Here is a 26,262-nt window from a genome sequence, read left to right on the forward strand (position 1 = left end):
TGGCCTCGTCACTCTGTTTCCTTGTTCCATGTCCCTGTTTTTAATCGTTCTGTCTTGGATGGATTCCCTGGTTTTGGATTTCAGACTGCACCCCGGAATTCCTACATTGGACTGTTTACTGGACTTGTTGGCCTGCGCTCCCCCCTTGCACATGGATTCCCTGTCAGCACCGCCCCCTGTTCGCCATCCCTTCCTTTCCTCTCCTAACCGTGTTTTCCCCGTAGCCCCTTTTCCAGTCACTTCCAGATTATACCGTCTGCACAGGGTCCCAATACACCCAGTATTGCTCCCGTTACACCCAGTATTGCAATGTAGTATCTTTCTTATGAACAATGTTGTTTTAATCTTCTACTGGAAGGCCTTTTCTTCCGAGAATTCATCTGTTGAATATTCATTATTTTTCAGGATACCATTTGTCACTATTTGGTCAGATTGACATACGTACGTATCCATATACCATTTAGGTATTTCCAAGACTACATAGACCATTCTCCTGAATATACACATATGTGACTTATACCATCATTTAAAGAAAGCATATTTAAAATATGGTTAAATTCTTTAGACCAATACAATATATATATCAGGATTTTTTCATTTTTGTGTAAATGGAGTACAAAATCGCCAATTATCACTTTAATTTGAGGATCCAGTGCTTAATCTCCAAAGATTAAATTGAATAAAATTGAAAACCAAAACATGTCCTTTCTATATAGCATTGTTAAAAGATCTTCATTCTTCCCTTTAAATCAGCTGGTTGCTTTATTTTATCTTAAATAGAAATATATTTTACAGCCCAGTTATTCCTTTGTAATAAAGACAAGGTGACTCTTAAAGGGTTCCTGTCATTTCATGGCATGGGTTTCTACAGGTGATAACTGATAAATTGATGATCACAAACCTCTATAATGCATATGGATCAGTTAGATAAAAGTGAGTCACAATTTTTTTATTTAATGAGATTGCATATGATTTTGTAAAATAAGATTTTTAATCTTAATGACATTCAGTGATGAATACAAAGTGTAGATCCATGATAAAAGCAGAAGAGCAATTTAAATGAAAGAATACCAAAAGACATGCTTTGAGCTGGTAAAATGCATACTGTATATATGATTTGCTTGTACTCCACTAAAAATATTATTTGTACATCTCCTAAGATAAAGGTACAGTCTTGCACAGAAAAAATGAATACAAGCTGCATCTAAGAAAATCAAACTCTGTGTATATAAGTAGACAAGATATAGTATATATTTTTTCATATAAATTATAAAAATAAATGATTTCTGTTATTCTATACAGAATATTTAAAATGTCCAGCTGTTTGCATAATCAGATCAGGTCAGTATTCTGGTTCCTTGTCATCATAAACCTATAGAAGAATAAGGAAAACATTGGTTAGTGTTCCAGAAAAGACATGTACAGAGACATGAACTGTTTTTAGAAAAATGTGATGACATATAACACATCGTCGCACCTCTGCCACATCACGTCAGAGGTTTAAGGATAAATCGAAACTGAACACATCAAAGCAGCTGCAGGCAAGTGATGTAACCAAGCCTCTAGACGTTTTCGAAGTTCGCCAGCTCATAAATCCATTTGTAAAAAAAAAGAGCGTTTCATTGCCAATGATGTTTTTACACTGTGCAACACTGGCTGAAATTCAGATCCAACCAGCAACAAAAAGCCACAGGCAAATGAGTTAAACAATCCTCCCTCTCCAACAGCTCTTTCCCCTGCGTCTCAGTGCTGCATCAGAATGAGTCAATGGAAACCAGTGTCTCACAGGGTCACACTTTCCAGTGTTTTAGGTTTCAATGCTAGTGCCTCACAGCTACTGTGTACATGCTTTGTGTCTATTTCAACACATATCTTCCATCAAGTCAGACAGTAGAATATGTCTTTTTGCTGTTTCAGCAGATCTGTGGAGTACATTACTTCAATACAGTGAGTAAGAGGATAAAATTAGGTGGTGAAGAACACAAATTAGACAACATAATGAGGAATTCGGGGTGTAATTCCAGCGCTCTAAAATTACTCAACAAACAAGCATTTTAAAAAAAATCAGAATTTAGTTAACAAATTTCTTATATTTGTCTTAGATTTAGAGGGCCTTTTTCTATCAGTTGACAACACTGGAATAAAAACTGTATCGAATTTATATATTTATTAATGTAAGCAAAGTAGAAAAATAATGCTATTGATCTGCTTAAACAATATGCATAATTTAATTTAAGATTGTCTAGAATTCTAGATCTATGATGCTTTCTGATATGAGAAGAAAGTGTGTACACTACATCCGAATTATAACTTTGTAATTGTATTCCCATGAAACTCCAAAGACCTGCATTAAAATTGAGAATACTTTTCTTTTCTTTTTTCTTGAACCAACCTCCACCCCCCCAACTTTGGAGGGCTTCCTTATTTTTAAAATTGAGAAGACTTAAGTTGAATTGAGTCCAAAGACTTGCACTGTTTGAGAAACTTTGAATTTGTGATTTTCAATAGACAGGTGACACAAAATTAATTCATAAAGTAGAGTTATTGCACTTTGTTACTTGTTACCCTTTTAAATAGTTTCTTAAACCATTTTCTGCATATTGAGCTCTGAAATTTAACAATCTGAAGCAACAACAGCAAACAGTCCTCAGGTTACATAAGACTTTGGTTCTGGAAACTGTCAGCTTTTACTTACTTTGGATTTCACTCTTAAGTTTTGTGCATATACAGTACTGTATATTATTTTATTATTTATTCATAGTAGAAGAAGCTTGCTATCCTATTCTATACAATGCTTAGCCCACATAAATATATAATTAATACTGTAGTATGAGTATTCTGCAATAAAATAAAAATACTCATATATTAAAAAGACTAGACATAACAATAACACATTGACTGAATAGCTCTTAGATTAATAAAGGGAATGCATTTAAGGAAGTGTATTCATATCTGGTCACTTTATGTATATTTATATGTAAAACTGATTTTACAAATCATTTATTTTAATTAATTTACAGTAATTTTACATCAATTTGATTCTGAGTAAGCCAACTATTCTTAACTGAGGGAGAGTCTGTATTTTATGTAACATACAAATACAAAATCTTGTGCTTTCTGCTCTCTCACCAAGATGGTCTAATAGGGTAGCATGGATTCAGTGTGGTAACATCCAGACTGCAAGAATTCTCCGTCTCACTAGTATATTTTTCATAATAAGCCCCATAAGTCCCTTTATTTGGTAGATTTATGATTTTGACAGAGATGTAGTTACATTCACAGTCACTCTGTGTCTCATCATTGCCTCCTTCTCTCTTCAGTTCTCTTTCTTATAGGTTTCCATTTTGACTCTCAGCCCATGTCCTACCACTAAAGTTCAAATATTTCATAGTAAAACTGTTGTTTCAGTGCTAAACATTTTCTTAACAAGATGACAAGCTGTAATCGTGATTTTAAATTTCTATAGCTCAAATAGTGTTACAGTAGGTTTTTAACACTTCGCTTACACTCGAAGAAGGCTCCACGGCCAAATCGTTTTTTTTCTGCTCTTCTCAGCATGGAATAAACCCATTACTTATTCCATGTTAGATTGTTAACTAAGTTTTTTAAATAACTTAGTTCATAATTACATGAGAAAAAGGACATGAGAAAAATCCCCTAAGAATGATCAAAGGGTGACATTCTTTAATACACATTTTTGTCTTGCTCTTATGGAATAATTCAATGTCAGTGACTGTTATGACTGTTACCATCATCACCACTGCTATAAATGCTTTTGCTAGTTAAATACTACTGTAACTATTAGTGTGCTAATGAGAATAACAATAAAGACATTCACCTGAAAACACAGATCTTTTAGTGGCATCCCGGACTCCAGTCTGGCTACCTGTGAGAAGAAATATTTCTTTAAATTATTTTTGCACAGTCTGTCAAAATCTAAACATAGCCCAGCGTTTTGTCATCTCAGTTTCAGAAACGTGGCAAACCATATTAAGCAGTAATATATGTGTTCGCATCAGACATGTCAAGCAGAACTGGTGAAGAAATAGTCAAATGTTTTTTTAATGGTAAAATTTGTCATTGCCAGACATTAAAATTCAGTAGCTACACACTGTATTTCAGCCAGCACAAATGGATCCTCGTGTCGGGGGTTATTTTAAACAAGAAACCTACTATGAGGCAAATTTGTCATAGTACATTGCCCGCATTAGGCAATATCTATTAATGTCCTATGGTGAGTGCTTGATTCATGCATTTATAACATCAAGGCTTGAACTCTGCAACTCTTAACTCTACAGGCTCCTTTACAGATCTTCTCAGTAAGTTGCAATACATCCAGAACTCTGCAGCTAGACACCATAATTTCCCACTGCATAGGTATGGCTTTGATGTCTACAAAGTTCAGGTGATTAAAACTCATATGGAGGGTTACTTATGATGTCTTTCATATCTTGATACAGTTCCTGGTTCTTTTACTCTTGCTGAAGCACAGCTGACAAGTGACATTAATTGCTCATTCACAATTAACGTGTTTTTCGTCTCTGCAGCTGGTTGCTCTAGCCTGCAATGTTTATCACTGTGCTTTTGTTGTCTTCTGTACTGTTTAACAAAAGACATCCTGACAATTTGTCTTTTCACATCGAAACTGCTGTGTAATTTGCACACTAGTGAACATTTGAACTCGCCCTAATCACCGTTTGTAGGAAATAATAAACAACTAAACACTACCTTGTTTTGTTAACTAAGATCTGGAGACAGCTTAGCAACTAACAATTAAGGTTTAAATGCATGTACAGAGAGAAAAAGAAGAGTAAACATATTTAAAAGCCCTCCTTCCTTAAAAAAACATGTAGTACAGCAGCAAATTGTTCACCACATGGCTTTGGTTATGGTAAGCTTTCTCCAAGTGCCAGATAGTCTACACCCTCTGGACACTTTTCACCACATTTCTGTTCTTTTTTTAAAAAAAAATCTTTCCCTGCTTGGCAATTTTCATTACCTGTCACATTAAGAATCAACACCATATAACAGGTGGTATTAGTATTAATATTAATAACACCTTTCATGCTAAAAGTAGCTCCAGGCATTTCCACAGAAAGTATTCTAAAAAAAAGTAAAATACAATTTGAAATACTCAACATAAATATTAAAAACAACAAAAACAAAAGCCTAAATAAATTATTAGCAATAAAGTTACAAAGGCTTACAAAAATTAGTTTGGGAAAGTATGATTTAAGTCTTGATTATGGCGAGGTGGCAGAGTCTTAGTGCATTATAAAAATAAGCAGTCTCTTCTCCTCTTTTATACATTGTGCATGGGTTTTGGAAGTTGTCCACTGTCAGCTGATAACAGGTCTTGTTAGCTCTTACTATCTTAAGATTTCACCAGATGATGGATTGTTCACACACCAATAGGGAATGTGAGCTGGGTTTAGACTGTCATGAGACAGGAGGGTTTTACTCTACTCAGCACAGGGGGACTTGCAGGCCCACGTATCTGTGCATTGCCGGAGTCATTGATGTGAAGCTACCATCTGTGGGGTTATAACTGAACACCTTGAAGTCAGAATCCCCCATAAGAGGTATCACTTAAAGATGCAAAATGGCAGTTTCCATCAGTACAATACCTATCTGAAAGGTGTGTGTTTTCATTCTAACTTATCACACATTGGTTGATACCTGTAAAAGTAACATGAGAGGATGTAGTTAACATTTTGAACATTTGGTCCATATGTGGATTGGTTTTCTAGGCTGGGCCTAGAAAACAGGCCCTTTATTCAAAATCCCTTCAGCTTCAACCTGTCGTCTGCTTTGCGTTATTTAGTTCCTACCTCACACTGTGCTCTGGACTCTGATTATGCACTTAAGCAACTTTATGGTATTGAACATAACTTTCCTTAGATTATAACCAGACTCAACATCCACCAGGAGCACCAAAATATATGAAAATTTATTACACTTGACTAAAACAAGAATGTAGCCTTAATTGCAGTTTTCTTTAAATGTTATAAAATGCTTAATTGGTGGTCAATAAAAGATTATTAGTACTGTAGCTTCAGACCCTAGACGTTTATGCAGGTACTTGGAAACGAGCCATTAAACAACCAAGATGTCAAAACCTCAACAGCTGGTTAATAAATACTCATCTGGGACTAAGCCTGGACTTCTAACTGGGGCCCCGATGGTATGAAGAGCATTGCAGCTTAACTGGTGAGAATGCTGCAATAGACAGGACCCTAACAACCAAAAAACCTGAAACACACCATTATGCAAATATAACTTACAGAGTCATGTTGGTAGTTCTCACTAAATGGAGGAAGGGGTCAATACAAACAGATAAAAGGAAAATAATCAAAAATCAGTTTCACTTGGATACATAAATATATATATATATAAGAAAATTGCTGAAAGGAAACATCTTTGGATTTATTTTAAAAGAATTACATTCTTCTGAACATGATCAAAAGATATTAAATGAATATAATTACAAAATAACTAAAACAATTGTTTACTCAACTGTAATTTGATATTATAACATGTATGAAATATATGTTTATTTTAATAGAGCTGTAATTTTGCTGGGCTTGTGCAGAGTAATTGTCTTTTTTTGTTCAAAGAATTTGCATTTAAGACACAATTATGGTAAACATCTGGGACTTCCTGGCACTGAAATGTTAATACTGAAATATTAAATGCTGAACTTTTCTATTTTTCCTTGAATTTAATTGACTCATTAAACTGAAACCTGCTTAACCAGCAATTTAACATCACAACTAATACTTAAAAGGGGATTTTAACTGCTAAAAATAGTTTAATGGGATAACATCTTTGAATTTTGCTTAAATGCCCAGATACAGAGCTGTCATTTGTACACTCTAAAGGTGTGAATCTGATATTAGCTAAGGATGCATTGAGCTTTATTTTCCCAAATTCAAACCACAAAAGGGGCTGTGCTGGGGGAAGGAGGGTTTACTTTCATCTTGGTTGGGGTTAGTGGTTACCCCACTGTGGCAGCTTCTAAAACAACAGGAAATGACTGCGGATCTTTTTACTCTTAAGGCGCACTTGGCTACCGAACAGAAACAAGTACTGGCACGCGATGTCAGGAAAGCCAGTACCAACACTACCCCTGGACCTTGCTGAACAAGTCAGCCTGCTGTGAAGTCAAAGCCTCCATTTCCATTTCTCATTACATGATGTGGTTTTCAACTAGAAAGCTGTACTGCTTAAGCATCAAACTCAAGATCTACAATTAAGCCCCCGAGGAATATTAGACTTGCCACCATGTTATCTGGGGAAATGACAAGCAAAACATATTTTTGAGTAACAGAAAGTAGACCTCCATCAACAGACCAATAAAATAATGGCTACAGTCATACGGTTAAATTGCACACACAATCTCAAAATGAAAAGAAGTACCCCTGCAGGGTACAAACTTAAACATGACAAATTGCTGCACATTTTAATGCAATTTATTTGCTGAATCTAGACAACTAAAAAGATAAAACAGTCAATGTGGCATGTGCAAAAGTTTGGCCACCCCATCAGTCAATACTTAGTAACACCTCCTTTGGCAGAAATCACAGCTTCCAAACTTTTTATGTAGCCAGCTAAGTGTCTTTCTTTTCTTGGCTTTAGGATTTTTCCCACTCTTTCTTGCAGAAGTCTTCTAGCTCAGAAATATTCTTAGGTCTACTTGCATGTTTGAGATCTCCCCATAGATTTTCAATAATATACAAGTCTTGGGACTGTGAAGGCCATTCCAAAACCTTAAACTCTCATTCTTGTATGTACTTCATGATTGAATTTGAGCTATGTTTTGGATCATTGTCTTGCTGAAATATCCAGCCTCTTTTCAGCTTCAATTTCTTCACTGACTCTGGGACATTAGCTTCTAGGTTTTGGTGATATTTAGTTGAATCCATTCTTCCTTCCATCCATACAATATTTCAACCCCAAAGCATAATAGATCTACCCCCATTCTTAACATCTGGCAAGGTGTTCTTTTCTTCAAATGCTTCACCTGTTTTGTTTCCAAATGTATGTTTTGGGGTTGTGGCCAAAAAGTTCAATTTTTGTTTAATCAACACTTTGTTCCCAAAAATGTCTGGCTTATCTACTGTAAGTATTATTTTGCATACTTCAGACGTTGCCTTTTGTGATGAGGTTGTAGGAAAGCCTTCCTTCTGACAGCGCTTCCATGCAGATTATTTTTGTGTAAGCAATGCTGTACTGTGGATCGTGGATGACTACTCCAGTGACAGCTAAACCTGTCTGCAGATCCTTTGCAGTGATATGTGGGTTCTCCCTTGCATATCTGACCAGTTTCTGAGCAGTTCTATCAAAGTTTTTTTCTGGGTCTTCCAGATCTTGCCTTGACTTCAACAGTTCCTCTTAACTTCCATTTCTTCGTGATGTTTCTGACAGTGGAAATTCCTAGCTGGAAGCATTTAAATATCTTTTTATAGCCTTCCCCTGCTTTGTAAGAGTCAATTAACTGTATTTTCAAGTCCTTATTTAGCTGCTTAGAGGAGCCCATGGTTGTTGAGAGTAGCCACATAACACATAACTTCCTGAGAGGTTAGAAAGATCAGAGTATTTATTCAACTCTGGAATTATTTTCACCTGGCTTAATGTAAGGCCTAACGAGTCAATCAAGTTTTGAGGCCTTAACAAAGAATGAATTAATCAACTTTTGCGCACGCAACATTCACTGTTTTATTTTCCAATCTGTTAAATGGTAATAACAATAATAATAATAAATAGTGATTGTGCATTAAAATGTTCAGAAATATGTCATGTGTCACGGATATCGGAAAGGACAAACTGTGGAGAGGCAGGAGAGCGGAAAAAGACCCATATGCATAGCGGCGGAACAGGGAAAAAGCCCGGGCTCAGCAGTTCAGGAGTCAAATAGAAACCAACGCCCTCAGGCAGCGGACGTGGGGCGACCTGGATGCTAGGCGGGTTTCAGGACATCCGAACGTCAATGCTGACCGAAGCAGAATAAGTGACCCAGAAATATATAGTCCCAGGGAGAGAGAGAGACACCGGAAGGAGAGCAAAGCACAGGAAACTAGGGACAAGACAGAGTAGGAGCACCTTCTGGCTCCAGACGGCGTGACAGTACCCCCCCCTTCATGGGCGGCTCCTGATGCCCATACAAAAAAGTGAGTTGCACAGCACTGGGGAGAGGAAAAACCTCTTTTAACTGAAAGGAAACCTCTGGGAGTCCACAGCTGAGAGCTGCCCCCTCCTCCAGGGTATAAACCTTTATTGGGTAGAGGAAGGGGAGGTCAGGTTGAGCTCCGGAGACTTAAAACAAAAGAAGTCAAGTACACAAGCACAAAAACAACCACAGAAATAAACCTGGGAGACCAGGGAAACAAACCACAAAAAACAGATAGGAACCAAAAGTTCCACAGCACAGGGGTCAGGAGGACCAGAGAGAAGGGGAAACCAGGAAGTGAAAAAATCAAAACAAAACAAAAATAAAAACAAAAACAAAAAAAAATACTGCATACTGGACAATAGGAATGTTCACATTCTATCACTGACATCGGAGTGGACAGCCCGAGGAAAGCCAGACCATAGTCCAATCACAGGCATGGATGTCCGGAGTGATATCTAGCAAAAAGAATGGAGGAACGGCAAAAAAGGCTCACCAAACTAATGCTGATATCAGCAGAAGACAACCCGAGGAAAGCCAGGCACAAGACCCGCTCACAGGCATGGATGTCAGGAAGGTGATATCCAGCAATTAGAATAGGAGAGGAAAAAAGGCTCACCACCCTATCGCTGATATTGGAGTGGACAACCCAAGGAAAGCCAGGCACAAGACCCGCTCACAGACACGGATGACCGGAGTGATATCCAGCGATATCAATGCTGAGCGAAGCAGAATAAGTGACCCGGAAATATATAGCCCCAGGGAGAGAGAGACACCGGAAGGAGAGCAAAGCACAGGAAACTAGGGACAGGACAGAGTAGGAGCGCCCTCTGGCTGCAGAGGGCGTGACATCATGTTTAAAATTGTACCCTGCAGAGGTTGTAACTTCCTTCCACTTAGAAATTCAGTGAAACATGCAATTTGACCAGGGTTGCCCAAATTTTTGCATTCGTACCTGTATACCTATAAAGGCAGCATAATATTTTAATAGCCACTTCAAAACTTACTTTGCTTTAAAAATCTAAATTATTCACACTTTATTGGTGGAACAATTTCTTCTTTCTACTGTTCAGTGTGGAATCAATCTTTGTTTCTCTGGTGCCAATCCATGCTGACACAGCGCCCCATTCTAGATAGTGAAACTGTTGTTCTGACCTCCCTGTATGCGTGATTTTATCCCATTGAAAAGTGAAAGCTGTATGACAGAATCTCAAAAACATTTGCTGCTATAATTACTAACAAGAAGAGTAATGTTGTGAAAAAAAAACTCTGAAATCTCAGTAAAGTATACCCTTCATTATACTTTCTTCCTATGTTAGAATTATTCTAAATTCAATTTCTATGTTTTCATGTTTCCACAAATTTTGACAAGCAGTGTATACACTCAGCTAAAACTATGAGCATTTGGCAGATTTTGCCAAACAAAACAATAATTTATTTTCTTTTAATATTAAAAGAATTTCTACTGTTTAATGCTTTTTTTACACCATTCAGAGAATCTCAGTCAGCTGGAAAAGGGGAATTAAAAAATATAATATCCTAACACCCGGACCTGTCTCTTCTTTTCTTGCCTTGTATTTAAGACAGCATTTTTAAAGTTTGATCTTCAAATTGTATTTCATAAATTTAAAACCAACAGAAGGCCAAATCCTTTACATACACCTGTGCATTTTTCAGAGTGCTCTCTTAAGTGACACATCAAAAAGTCAGGATAGTGTCTCAGAATCTCCACATAGCGATGAAAACCACCTGCACTCATTTATAAAGTGACAGGGCTTCCTGTAACTTCCAATTTAAGAAAATAATCCCAATATGATTATTTATAATGTTATAATTAACAGATAATGTCTATTAATAATAAAATAAAAACTACACTATAGATTAGGTGTTCATAAAAAGTTTATTTTTTCATCAGGTGCCTTTATTTCCTAAGTCTAAGAAAAACATGTTCAGGAATAAACTGTGCAAAAGTAAAATAATGGTTATTCTTAATCTTACCACATCACATATTTTGACATTGCAAATTGTAGTCTTTTATAAAAATCTGATACTTTCAAAATGTTTTTAATTCTAACACCACACTCATTCAGGGCCCCTCAGGTCAATTCCAGATCGTCCAGATGACATCCTGTACCTCCAGCAACCTCATTTACTGTATCTCCTGTAAAAATGCCCAGCTATCTACGTTGGGGAAATGGGAAAGAGACTAGGAGACCACTTCAGAGAACATGTTCGGGCTGTGAAGATTAAAGATTTCTCCAAGCCCATAGTTTCTCATTTCACCTCAGATGGCCGTGATCACACTGATCTCTCTGTCTCTGTTCTCAAAGAAGGGTTTCTCAACTCCCATAGCAGAAAGACAACAGAAACGAAACTCATCCTGAAACTAGGTTCACACTTCCCCCTTCTCTCAATGACCGACTTATTTTCGTGAAATCTTCTCTATTCTCATGCAGGTTTTGACTTCACACCTTTCTTCACCCCTCTCCACTTTGCACTTCCTGAGTGGCCTCTCTGCCTCTCTGCCCCTCCTGCCTCCTCCCCTCTCCCAGCTTTTGTTCTTCTGTGCTCTTTAATCTTTGCTGTCTGCCCTGTCTTTCTCACACCTGAAGAAGGCTTCACAGCTGAAATGTTGTGTTTTCTCTCTTCTCTTTTCAGCATGGAATAAACCTATTACTTGTTCCTTTGCAGCCTACGCATGCTGACGCAGCTACCCACCTGAACAGTTTTACATTTTATCTACTGTACAAATACAACATTAATCAAATCAAAACAAAAAGGAAAAGAAAATGCTGCAAATGTCCGTGATTCGTTCGAAGAAGAAATGACTATTATGTGCTAGGAAAAAAAAAGTATTAATAAATGTCTCTGCCTTGTTTATATCATTAGTTACAAAGACAGGCCCAAGGCATAGGAAGGGTTTATACTGAATAGATCTGATGATAATCCTTGCCCCAGGATTCTAACTTCACTTCTGTAGACTCACGATAATTTCTGAAATTATGACATGCATGGGATTTGTTATTATGAGATACCTCAAAAACACTCTATCAAGTACCTCTAATTATGTGATTATCTTAACAATGAGGCTAATACTTTAAAATGTACTTAATGTTAATACCTTGAAAAATAGAAGCACCAAAAGTGTTTTCTTGGCTAAAGCACAAGGAAACCCAGGAAAATAATGAAAAACAGGATATCTTCTATCCACTAACAAATCCGACTGGTTTTTAGGGCCAGAAGATGTCAGATCGAGCCATTCCTCTGCCTACAGTGAAAACTGAAACTGATGAGAGCCTGGTATTAAGATAGGTTGCCTAATGACAGCAACAACAATGAGGCTCATTTGCAGTCTTCTCTTTTCAAGAGAATAAGATTTTGCTTTGAGACTGAGGACATATTAGATCTTCATTCTGTGCAGTAAATCGGTAGCAGTGATATTTTATTGGTAAAGTAAAGACCAAAATTGTACAAAATATTCTAAACAGTGCATTACACGGCAAAATTTTAACATAAAAACCAGGAAAGGAATAATGATATCCCAAAAATAGATGTGTTTGAGGATGTTTATTGAATATTTAGGCACAGTGAAATTTGGCTTAACCCCCTGTCTGTATGTCAAGAAGGATGGGACCTTCATGCAGAATGAGGAGTTAACCAAGAGGTAGATACGAAAATGGAGATAGGGTGGAGGAGGGAAATGTAAGACAAATGTGAAATGTGAGATTTGCGTATGTATATAGCTTTTGAGAAATGATGGTGGGAATGATTATGATTCAGAACAGCTGGAGTGAAAGTGACTTGGTTGCTGTCATCCGTTTGGAATTTCAGTTAAGAACTCCATATCCTAACATTCAGTTTGCCTTGCTGATTGCATTCCCAGTAAACTGTCTACTTCACCATATTATTACAACACAGTACCAATATACTCTAGGCTAAGGAGAAAGATGACCTGTCCAGGAGATCAAGGCTGTCAGAGCCTCCAGAAGAAGTGAGTGGAACTCCATAACACTGATCCAGCATTCCAAAATTACGAAGACTTGAAATGAAATATGAATAAGGAAATGGTTAGCAGATCAAATTCATAAAAAGGAAATGAAAGGTCCAGTGGAAGAATTAGTAACATTTCCAAGCCACCTACGAAGAGTAGAGAGTTCAGGACTCTGAAGAGTATTGTTTTCAGTGAGGGTGACGAAGGGGTTGCAGCTATTGCTTTTGAATGAGTTGTCGTCAGCACCGCTTCGCTCCACCTCTGGCACCCAAAAAGTAGTAATGCAGATTGTAAAATTCCAATGAGAACTCCAAAAGGGAAAATGGAAATGTTTCACAAAGTCAAGGGTCTGCACCTATATACATAGCACATAAGGCAATGTGGAACAAGACCAAGGTTGCACTTACTTAAGTCAGGAGTTCCTTTACCATTAAATGCACCAGCTGCAATGGAATCTGTACAGTTCCACACCGTGGGCTCTTCACAGCCTAGCAATACTGTAAATGTGGGTAATACTGTATTGCCCATCATGCTCCAAAAAGATGGCTGCCAACATTCTGAAAGCCTGAAACTTCCACAAGCTGCTTTCCTCCTTTGGCAAAACTGGACCTCTCCACTAATCGTGCTCTTTACACACCACACATAAACTCAAGGCTTTTCTGAAGCAAATTAACTGAGTCCATAGCTGCTGTTTAGCTACATCACATACAAAGAGCAGTCTATGTCAGTGACCAATTGTCTTCAGAACAGATTCTGGTTAGTTTTGGATAGCCCAAAGTTGTGTGCTACATACAGTAAAAGTCTACATACAGTAAAAGTGGTTGCTTCCTTATGAACATGCAATTCACGTGCATATCAATATATTTTAGCATAAAATGGATACACAAACAATTGGGTGTCAAATTGTATGCCCTGACTCTTAATATTTGTTTATTCACATCACTGTCTAACAAGACGGATAGAACACTTGATGACGAGCATTTTATTCAATGTGATCTATGAGCTCTCTCTCTCCTTCATACTGAATACAACATATTGTGTGAATGGTGACCTCTCCTGCCAGGAAGACTGTTCTCCCATATCTGGTTATCAGCAGCCCTGAATCTACAAGCTGTGCACAATGAAACAAACGATATATCCTCTCCTGACAGTTGGCATTCTGTTCATTTGTCAGCCACCTCATACTGCTCTCATTTTTCAGCTATGGAAACTCTTATATTACTTCACAGCAGGCACAAAGGCTTTTTCAATACTGGAGCACTTTTATGAATGGAAAGATTTTTGCAAAACATAACTTAGACTCGAACAGTCAAAAAAAATAATGAATGACTTTACAAACGACTTTTTCACAACAACAAAAGCAGTCTAGCATGGTTTATGGATCATATGCAGAAAAAATGCAGGGGTCTCTAGAGGCACATTAACGACACAGAAGTTGGTATATTGTGGATGCAAGCAAGGTTTTAGCCACAGTATTCACAAAAATTAAATAAAAAAGAATAAAATAGAGGGCCACAAAAAACCCAGTACAGCTGCACCCTGGCACCCCACCTCAATCTCCCAGCCATTATAATACACATGTAGGGTAATGCTTCACAGTCTTTGGCACCTTTAGAAAACTAATTGCATCGCCAGCTTTGAACACTCATTTGCGCAAGTGATTCAATAAATACCAAATGAACATTCTAACTGTTCCCTAATGAACTAATATGGAAAAGCCATCATTTTCAAGACCTTCTAACATACAAATCCAAAGGAACATTAGTTTATATTTCTTATATTTGTCAAGGACGTCCAAAGGGACTACCCGAGGGCAGCAGGAGAGTGGAAAAAGACCCATATGCGTAGCGGCGAGACGGGAAAAAGGCCCGGGCTCGTAGTGCAAAGAGTTCAGGAATGCCGTATAGAAACCTATGCCCTCAGGTAGCGGACGTGGGGCGACCTGGTGCTAGGCGGGTCTCAGAACATCCGAACGTCAATGCTGAGCCCTGGCAGAGTGCAAGACCCGGAAATATATAGCCCAAGGGAAAGAGAGAGACCGGAAGGACAGCAGACCGGAAACTAGGGACAGGACAGAGAAGGAGTGCCCTCTGGCTGCAGAGGGCGTGACAATATTGTACAGTCAAATCTGAGTGTCATCAACATAGTGGCGAAACCCACGTCCATGATGTGGAATAATATGACCAAGAGGTAACATAATTTGGACAGAACTAAGTCCTGGGACAGAACTCTGTAACATCTGAGAACAGCCAAGATTTATGAATGGTATTACAATACCAAGCACTTATTTCTTACTCTTTGAGATGGATTTCAAAAAGCTTAAGGAGCCCCTTTCTTTCATTGCCTACTTACATTTGACAAAATCTAAGCTGTGAGAACAGTGTAATGAATAAATAGGGTCTGTGGAATTAAAAAAGTACTTTTTCTAAGTCAAGTGTCAGGCTAATGGTCAACTTAACCAAATGCTGTGTGGTAAATCGTCTGTTTGTTAACTGATATAATGGTTGTGAATTAAGGTGAAATTCATGCATTTCTGATTTTGCTCACTGCCTCAGAACATACATGGAACCTGTTCTAGCAAAATATATCATTCTATATCTCCAATTTTAAAATGTATGTTGACAAATACATTTAGCGAATAAATAGTTGAACATTAATAAAAATGTATAAAAGAATACAAAAAATGGATTAACTTTTGTAAGATAACGTTCAATAAAATCATTTAACAGAAAAACACTTTTAAATAAATAAAGTTTAATAAAAACCTTAAATAAACAAAACTCAGCAGAATTAAGTTAAAAACCTTAAATAAAACAATTTTTGCAATGTAAGGTTTAGAAAAGATACATATTCTTTTGTATATCTGTAATTTGTTGCTCTTAATTCTTTTGATAATCTAAGGAGATGTATCCAAGTTCCTGTTGACGTAGTTATGATATCACTTTTTTTATTAAAGTGATAAAATGTTTCTTATAAACAACTGACAAAGAAACTGAATCATGAAATAAATTATGGCATACTAAGAAAAAACATACCTTAAATTGCTATAAGTTTAAACTGAAGAAGCCAAAATGTAAAGTTTAAATCAACATTAACCTTAATCAAAGATTATTACTATTTATCACAATGGAAAGGAAACAGGAATAAACAGGAAAGGGAAACCAGACATAGCTCAGAAACATTTGTTTCAGGAATCTATTGAGTCATACATACTGTATGACATGAGAATGCAGGAAAAGAAACCCTGTTTTAATGCTTGTGTTTTTAATGGATAATCCTCCACTTTTTAGAGATTATGTTTATGTATCTTTGGAGGATCAGCCCCTTGATACAAATCCTAAGCAGAACAGGATCCTGCTCTGTAATTTTAAGTGCATCTCAACTAAATTTAAAGAAATTATTGGCAAAAGAAATAGCAATAAATCAGCTCACCCTGATGAAAAACCTATAGAAAGATGTTTTTTTCTTCTGTTACTAACCTCATTTAAGGTTGTCTCCCAAATAAGATCTTTATGAGACTTTAATCACTTATAAGTGGTTGCCTTTATACTTGTCTAACAGAGTGCTTAAGTGGTCTGAACTCACATTTGTCTTGATCAGGCTGATCCACACAGTCACTGTCTGTGTCACTGGGAATTAGCCAGGGTTGTCGAACAGCCTGTAACTGCTGATAGAACTCATCCTGTTGAGAGAGAATGCACAAGAAGCATATATAATTAATCATAATTCCTTACACTTTTATAGTGCTTTTCTGGACACTCCATTCAAAGCACCTTACTGGTAATAGGGCCTCCTCTCCACCACCACCTTGTGCAGCCCCACCTGGATTATGAGACAGTAGCCAGAGTGCACCAGTACACTCCCCACACACCAGATCTCAGTGGGGAGGAGAACAGAGCCATTAAGACAAATTAATAGATGGGGTTTATTAGGAGGCCATGACCGGTAAAGGATAATGGGAAATTTGGCCAGGATGCCAGGGAAGACCCCTACTTTTTTCTAGAAACGCCCTGGGATTTTTAATGACGACAGAGAGCCAAGACATCAGTTTTACGTCTCATCCAAAGGATGGCGCCTTTTTACAGTATGGTGTCCCTGTCACTATACTGGGGCATTAGGACCCACACAGACTGCAGGGTGAGTGCCCCCTGCGGACCCCACTTATACCCCTTCCAGCAGCAACCTTAGTTTTTCCCAGGAGGTCTCCCATCCAGGTACTGGCCAGGCTCACATCACTTGCTGGTTGTGAGTTGCAGGCTTCTGGCTTATATATACAGTAAATAGCTATAAAACAGCTATATGTACAGTATGTATAAAAAGCTGACAGAGATTGGCAAAGGAGAGACAGAGAATAGATCTCTCGTGATTTGAAGCAGCCAGCAAGTGATTCTTTGCTTGTGAGATTTACTTTATGTCTGAATGCAGCTCACAGGCATGAAGCAAAAAGACAAAGAAAAAAGTAGCATGTATGTTGGACATTTATGTCGTAAATACTGTGTTGCAGTTTCAACTTGTTTTTAACATTGCAAATATGAAGCCAAAAGAAATTTACAAGAGGTCCGATTCTACATACATTGGCATGTAACACGTTCATAGCAAATGACACAGGAATTCTAGGATTAGTTTGTCATGTGCAAGAAGGAAGTAAATCTGAACGCTTTCTTCTATTGATTGGTAAGAGCTTTGGTATAGAAACCTGAATTGGCTTTGTAAAAAAGCCATACTTTTCCAATCTCTAAAATAATGGAAAACCTTCAGCATACTTTGCGTAGGCAGAAACAAAAATTTCACAGTTTTCACAATTTCACAATATGCCGATATAGCAAGCAGTGAAGTTGTTATAATATCTTTTCATAGTCTTCATGGCAAAAACAGAATAGGAAGAAATGAACAGAGGATTACAATTCTGATTTTATGTTATGCTATGGAATTTAATCTTATATAGCAGCACTATTAATACCATGTAAAACATATGGCTTATGCATTTTGTTAACTGTCCCAATTGATTTGTAAAGTCATGGAAGTATTGTCCTTATATGTAGTATTACTACAACAATCTAGTATAAAAGCTATTGTTGCATGAAGATGTCTGATATGTTATGTAAGAAAGGTCATAAATGAGAGGGGACATTTGGCCCACGTAATCCATTGGGTATTTAGCAACTTCTAGGATCTCATAAACTGGTTTCTTGAAAGAAGCTCGGTTACTGGCTTTAAAACATGGCTGGGTAGCTTGTTCCATAGTCCCAATCATTTGGATAAAGACATGACTCCTTTTTTTGGTTTTAAACACACATTCTAATAGTTTTCACTCGTATCCTCTGGTTCATAGAAAAACATACTAAAGGCATGATTTTGTTTTTAGTTGTTAATTGTTAGAGAGATAGCATCCTAGCATGCTAATAATTGTGTATAAAATGCATAGGTCTGGTTGCCTATAATTGAGGCTATGATTGTGGGGAAACATTTTAGGGGTTAGAGGTTTCAATTATCAAGACTGCTTAAATTGCTGATGTTTTACAAGCAATCGTGTCTAATGCATTGCAATGCAATATAAAATTCAAAGCAAAAGATAAGAAAGCTGAACAGTGGGTAGATATGTACCATCTAGGACTGTGATATGCATACATTATGCAACTGCAGATTAACTGAATGCAAATTTTAGAGCGTAAGCATAATAATAATAAATAATAAAAACAGACTGCTCAAATGTTAGGAGTTAATGTTAATATAACATCTCTTCGTTTTGACTCAGTGGTTCTCAATGTGTATCCTGGGGTTATATTTGGCTTTTGCATTGCTTTTAAACATTGTATTGAGGATGTAAATTTAACATAATCTGAAAAGTGTTTACCCAGTCTTGAATTCGATCTAAACCTTTTCTAAAATTCCTTTACAATGTCTCCTATTTAGGAGATTTTGTATTTAGCAAACATAACTACCTTACTAACTACACCAGGATTTACTGTATATCATATGTATAAATTATGAAGAGCAGTGCCCCTAATACAGATCCCTGAAGTACTCCACTAACTTTATCAGTCCATTTAGAACACTTTTTCCTTGCTTTCAATCCATTAACCCCTTTTCAATCCAAACACATGCATTACATGCATTACTGTTGGTCCTGCGATGTTTTGGGGTGTATTTTCACGGCATAGTGTGCATTGATCATTTTCACTCATGTTTCCCTATTTCTTTCCTGTTGGGAGGGGAATCTTCCAGGATGATAATGCTTCCTATCCACAGAGCACAAGTGGTCCCCTCTTGGTTTGATGAACATCGCTCTAGAGTTATTCACATGTCACAGCCTTCTCTCTCACCACATCTGAACCCAATTGAGTATTTATGAGACATTCTGAAACTACGTCTAAGATAGCGTTTTCTGCCCCCACCGGCCAGGTGTAAGTTGATTGACTTTTTTGTGAAAGAATGCTGTTATATCCCTCCTACAGAATTCCAGATGCTGGCAGACACTATAAAACTGTGCAAACAGGTCTTATTGTCCCCATGAGCTAGCCCGATGATCGGTGACTTTACATTTGTTTGTGTTTGTTTATTTTGTCCACCACCTGTGTGTATTCTTCTAATGGAATATAAAACATTATGTTTGATTCCACATAACGGTTATATATTGGGCTGCTAGTATCTTGTTTTATTTTTCAATTTTTGGCTCTTGAAAGGCTTTGGGTTTTCTATCCTAGAAAAATCAGTATTGTATTGCAATAGCGTTATTAGGATTCCACAAGAAAAATTTGATTTTTTTTCCAAAACTATTATTTTACAACAAATGCGCTTTGTATTCATCCCTCATCAACACAATTAATACAGTGTGCAAGAAGAATATAATCCTCTGATCCAAACAGACACACACAACATTTTTCAACACAAACATTTTTAAAGGATTACTCTACTGACGTCTTTACTAATCACTTCACTTTCAAAAACTGCTAATTCAGGGTCACAGGGGCCACAGCAGATCCCAGAAGGCATTGGACACTACAAACTCCTTGCAGATAGCATCCCAAGAAACTGAGCCTATGGTCACAGCGCTGTGAGGCAGTAATACTAACCACTGCGCCACTGTGCCTCCCTCTCTACTTATCTAAAGGAATATTTTATTTTTCACAGCCCTGGATAAATTTTTCCCCTTTCTCATTTTGTTGATTTTGTGCCAACTATGGTGAACCCATGTGGCTTTAATAAGAGGTGACTTGCGGTTTTGAAGTTTATAATAATCTCACTAGGCCTCAGAAGTACAGGCAAAAGAACTGACAAAATATACTGAAATTCCAGCTCGCGATTAATAGAGCTGACAAAAAAGGACTTAAATTTAACAATGCTACTCAATGAGAAAAAGAACTTTAAAAAATAAAACTTTTATTCATGTCTATAATTTTAAACCACAGACACATTTTTCCACTTACTTCTGGCAGTGTATTGCAGCTACCTCAAATGCAATAATGTATGTTTTGTGACTTTTATGTTAAGAATATAATATGTCAAAAAACGTACTATATAAACTGTGCTCCTATTTTCTATTCACAATCAGAACAAGTATTAGAGATTATTACTTAAACCGTGAATCCTAATTCTAACAATACAAAATTAAAGAATTAATAGGCTTTCTGGATGTCTTCAACAGTAATAAGTTTGGTAATCTTAACAGTTCAGGTATACTGTATGCCCAGATGGAATCTTAAAAAAAATGAATTTTTCTTTGATCATTGTTTACTTTAACATGAGCCATTTAATAAATTTCTTATATATTTAATTAAATTCAAGCTTTATTGTCCCATTTGGGGAAATTCATTTTACAGCAGCACTCACAAAATAACAACACAGATAATTTAGTCCAGTTACAAAAAAGTAGTCCTGAGTAATATGGTGCATGTCACATCCACTGTTGTGGAATACAGATCATAGCTGACCCGTATATATAAAGCGACAGATTAGTGCAAACATGGACACAATCAAACCCTGCTGATCCTGATGAACATATTTGTTTGATACACACAATGAACCACATATATGTGTAATGTTTGTCTGACATTTTTTAAACTGGCCTGTTTGGAATATTGTCCATATACTTGGGCACATGCAAAGAGACTGAGGACTGCCTTAAACTCAGGATACCTGAATTGTGTCAACTTTGGTTGCACAAACTGCCATACATTTTGGTTTAGTGTTTAGTCAGGACAAAAGGCATTCTATTAGTTTCTTCAACAGTGACATGCTCACTAAAATACTGGTTGTGTTCTTTAGCTAAAGCTTTGCTATCTTGTAATTATAATCCACAATTATCCCTTAAATTGTTTGCTATCCCTTTCATGTTTCTACATGAAAAAATGTAGAAAAAATGTTTTGTCCTTTTATACCTTTAATTTATCTCATTGTCTCTGTGATGTTTAATTTGCATTTATGATTCCTTTTCCTCTTGGTATTTTCTTATTTTTATTATTTTAGAAACCTCTTGTTAACTTTCTTTCTTCTTATATACTGCTTAATTAATGTCACACAGTTTAACTTAAAATAGTTTGGGGCTTAATTTGTTCATAAATATCAGCTACTAGGGCGGCTCTGTGGTTTGTATTGCTGAGTTTCCTCTAGGTGCTCCACAGCCCGAAGACATACTGGTAGGTTAATTAGCTTTTGGGAAAATTGGCCAAGGCGTTGTGTTTGCGTGTTTGTGTCTGCCCTGCGATAGACTGGCGTCCCATCCTGGGTATATCCTGCCTTATGCCTGTTTCTTGCCAGGATAGTCTCCAGCTTCCCCATGACACTGTACTGGATAAAGCAGTAAGAAGAATCTGTATATGGATGTTAACTTCTCAGCATAAAATATAAGGAGTTTAGAATAAGCTACTCAGCCATATTGATGAAACCATTACCCTGACGTCTTTCAAGAAACATCTGAATGAGGCCCTTGGAACAAATAGCCACTAGCTAATGGGCTGGATGGGCCTAATGGCCTCCTCTCATTTATAACCTTCCTTATGTTCCTATGTAAAATATCAAGCAAATAATTAAAGGCTTACTATATTGTACCGACATCTACAAATATTTTAATACAAGTTGATTCATTGCACAATGGAAAAAATATTTTAAACCCCTTGTAATATTTTGTAAATGTCATGACCATGCATGAGGTACACAGCAATCAAGGGTTACGAATCAGTTTCCAAATATGTTTCTTTAGAAAATGCGCTAAAGTGAACATCCTCAGTACCAGTAATGCCAGGAATGTGAAACGTCACTTTGCTCAAGCGTATTTCTGCTAAACTGTTTAATTCATTCTTGGACTGAAATATAATATCATTTCTCATTAAGAAATTCTCTTAATTCTCTTTATTACCTCTGGAAGATTGGTCCGTTGACTTTGAGGTTTTCCCATGTTCTCTGGAGTTATTGCCCCAGCAGTGAGTCCTGTTGGAGTGAGCAGCGGCCTCCCACCCTGACTTGTAGGTGTGACTGGTCTGCTCCTCTGACTTCCAAGGTTTTCATGCTTGTTGCCTTGGTTGCTAGGAGTGACAGGTCGTGGCATCAAGCTGTTAGGAGTCACAGGCCTATTTCCTGACGGTGTTCTGGGCCTGCTGCTCTGTGAGTTGGGAGTTTGAGGCCTGCTGTTATGGTTGCTTGGCGTTTGTGGCCTGCTTGTTGCTAGGGAAACTGGCTTGTTGGTTTGCAGAGATAATGGGCTGCTTTTACCAGCAAAACCTCCAGGCGACTGTGGTCTAGAATTTGGACCAGGCAAAGACGGAAGACCACCTTGAAGAACTGGTGTTAGAAGGAGACTACTGTGAGGACTGTTAGGACTCCTCAATAATGTACTTTCAGCCATCTTGGCAAGATCCTTCTCGACTTCTGTAACAACAAAAAATATATCTGTTAAAACTGTGAAATATGTTATTTCTTATGTTTAAAAAAATAATAACTGATCAATATGATGAAAACACAAGTTAAAAAAATGTAATGTGATCAAATTAAATGGCAGGTCTGATAAAACAGTATTTCATACTTACAAATAAAACATTATATAATAATGTTTTGAGTTATACATAATACATAATTATATTATATTCAATATGATAATATTATTCATGATTCACACATTCATGATAAAATATTACTTTAATAATATTCTACAATTTCATATCATAGTAAAATTATTTTTTTGACACTGAGGACACTAGTACTGTTTTAATATAAGGTAAAATGAAAATGACTTATAGAGTTCTTTGGAGAAGCAGATGTAATAGACACACACAGAACATGCAACTTGGAGTATTTCCATTTTAGAAAACTTGATGAAGGTCCCAATTTCAAAATTTCAGAAAGTAGGCATTCAAGATAATACCTGTGTTTGGATTGGGATGTAGTTTATAGATAGAAAAGAGAGAGTACAGAGAATGAGAAAATGTTCCTGGAGTACTTCAGGGATCTGTATTTGAAGCACTGCTCTTCTTAATATATATACATGATCTTAATTCTGGTACAGTTAGTTTACTTGTTACTTTTGCAGATGACTCCAAAACAGTAGACGCTTCAAAGGAAACTAAAAAGTTTTAAATAGAATTCAAGACTGGGTAAATGTTTAAACAACATGTAGAAGCAATGCAAAAAGCAAAAAGAGCCTCAGGATACACAGTTAGAAACACAGAAGTAAAATGAAGAGATCTTATAGTAACATTATGTTTTAACATTAACATTAACTAACATTATTCTAGTAAGACCTCATTGGAATGCTCTGCACAATTGTAGTCTAAAACTATCTTATTGCTCTGGAATCAGTCCAGAGGACAGCAACCAGATGTTTTCCCAGGCTTACAGACTAAAAGAATAAACCAGTTTCAGTCTTTAATTGAAAAGGTTATGTGGGGAACCTGAAACTCTTGATTTTTCCCACAAAGGTCAAATGAAATCCTTAGATCAATTACCTACTAGCAACCAAAGCGTCTAATAATAATAATAATAATAATAATAATAATAATAATAATAATTTGTTACACTTATATGCACTCTTCTGGACACTCCACTCAAAATGCTCAGCACACATCAGCTCAAAGATGATGGCTAGATGAATCAAATGACCTTTTCTTCTTTGCCAACTTTCTTATGCTCTAATGTTGAATAGAAATTCTTATTTCCTTGAGTACCTTTCTTAATGTTCTTATGACTCACAGTATAACATCAATTGAACGTTCTTTCTTTGAGGTTAAGCAGTACCAAGTTTCAAACAATTTGTTCGGAATTACATTTCAATACCACTGGTAGACCAAACGAATAAAAAAAATGCTCCTCTTTCATTTTTGTTTGTGTAGTTGGTAGATCAAAAAAGGTGTTGTGAGTTTGGAGGTTAATGATTTAGTGTGACAGAGGACCACAGTTTTCATTCATTGATCAGAAACTGCATTTACAGTGCCTTGCGAAAGCATTCAGACTTGCACAGTTTTCACATTTTGTTGCTTTTAAGCTTGCTTTTATGACACCTTGAAAAGTATTTCTTTGGTCATTTAGATTGAATGTTTGCTTGAAATTCTCTACCGGACTGAAGGATTAACCGAAATATTTATTCTGTAAACTACTATTATTGCACACAGAGGCCACTCAACTAATTTTCTGGTTCATTAGGGTAATTCTGTATACCCAAATTAATTTAGGTTTGCCTGGCACAGGTTTTGAATACTTACATAATCAAAAACTTTTCCATTTTTCTTTCATATTAATTGTAAATGCACTTCTTTTTTGTTTCCTTGTTTGGAATTTGAGTATGTCATGTACTGTACAGAAGAAATATTAATTGCTACTTCAAAGTGTCATGACTGCAAGCGTAAGGGCAATAAAATGTGAAAGCAATTCAATGGCCAGCATAATTAAACAATGCACCGTACTGTATATAAAGGCCTTTTACATCAACCAGATAATTCTCAAAGGTGAACAGCAGAGGAATAGATCATACAGTATGGTTTTCACATTGGAGAGAAGTACACCGTGCACTGATAACACTGCAGGATTGGGAAATGCTTGCTTTCATGTTTTGATATTTGCATTTTTTAGGCATGTGTCAATACTTCCTTTAACCAGGAAGGAAAACATCAACTTATCATCCCTGTCCAATGGAGGAGGTTGGTTGTGCTTCAGTCCATTTTAAACAAATTATGGATTAAAATTTCTGCTGTCAGTAGTAGACACCAGACATGGATTCTTTGGGATTCTTCTAGATTCTGGCCATAACTAATATAAAAATTTCCTAAACGTGTCTGCAGAAATCTGATGAATGGTATTTTTTATTAGTACAAACATGACTTACATGTCAAAAAGCTCACTCCCCATAATCTCTATCCTTTTATTTCATTCTCTTGATGCATGTTTTTGTACATCTGATGTTGTTTTGCACATTGCCTGTTACCTTTTTGTTGTTTTGCACATTGCCTGTTGTTGTTTTTGCACTCTGCCTTTTGTCTCTGTCTTTCTTTTATTATACAATTGTATTGTTGTTGTTTTTTTGTACTACTTATCGTCTGAGAGCTAGCTAAATAGCATTTCGTTATACCATATACCTGTATATGAGTATAATGACAATAAACTTGAACTTGAACTTGATGAGTATATTAGCTATAACCCATAGCACTGCGGATGTGAGTTTTTCACATTTTATCATAAAGCACTTTTCATCATTAGAGCACAGTGTTGACAGGAATGTGTTTGTTGTTCCACAAGTCTGCTATGTATCACTATCTAAACAGATTCTGACATTCACTTGTTCTCTGGCACTTTTCCACTTAAATTGAATAAGGATGGAGCCATGCTGCTGTTACATTTCTAAGTGGAACTGAACTATGCAGACATTTCAGAGCTGAGAGTCTGTTCCTGTCTGCTATGATCTTTAATGCTACCAGGTACCACACTGTTTGAAATTTATCTTACTATGCAGTGGCAAGAGAAGTGTGCAACTCATGCAGTTGTTATTATATATACGTTTAGGTGTTCCAAGCAGGAGAAAGTATGGACACATTTCCCAAGCTCTGCACAACACTTGTGATTGTGATTTGAACATGTTACATCACTTTCAGTGGGCAATAGGGGCCAAATTAGAATTCCC

At 36.7% G+C, this 26,262-nt stretch overlaps 1 protein-coding gene across 1 annotated transcript in view; it reads right to left on the bottom strand.

Moving 5' to 3' along the window:
- Positions 1–972: 972 nt before the first annotated feature.
- c6h8orf34 (chromosome 6 C8orf34 homolog) overlaps positions 973–26,262 on the bottom strand; it is a 152,571-nt gene continuing 127,281 nt past the window's right edge. Inside the window, exons 12-15 of the mRNA XM_088918907.1 lie at positions 22,516–23,024; positions 16,746–16,842; positions 3,839–3,886; positions 973–1,372 (exon numbers count right to left, since the gene is read on the bottom strand). Of these exons, the coding sequence (XP_088775033.1) occupies positions 1,365–1,372; positions 3,839–3,886; positions 16,746–16,842; positions 22,516–23,024 (662 nt within the window). The 3' untranslated portion in view covers positions 973–1,364. The remainder of the gene's footprint in view (positions 1,373–3,838; positions 3,887–16,745; positions 16,843–22,515; positions 23,025–26,262) is intronic.

The sequence above is a fragment of the Atractosteus spatula genome, chromosome 6 (assembly GCF_055471065.1).
Source record: "Atractosteus spatula isolate fAtrSpa1 chromosome 6, fAtrSpa1.hap1, whole genome shotgun sequence".
NCBI lineage: Eukaryota > Metazoa > Chordata > Actinopteri > Semionotiformes > Lepisosteidae > Atractosteus > Atractosteus spatula.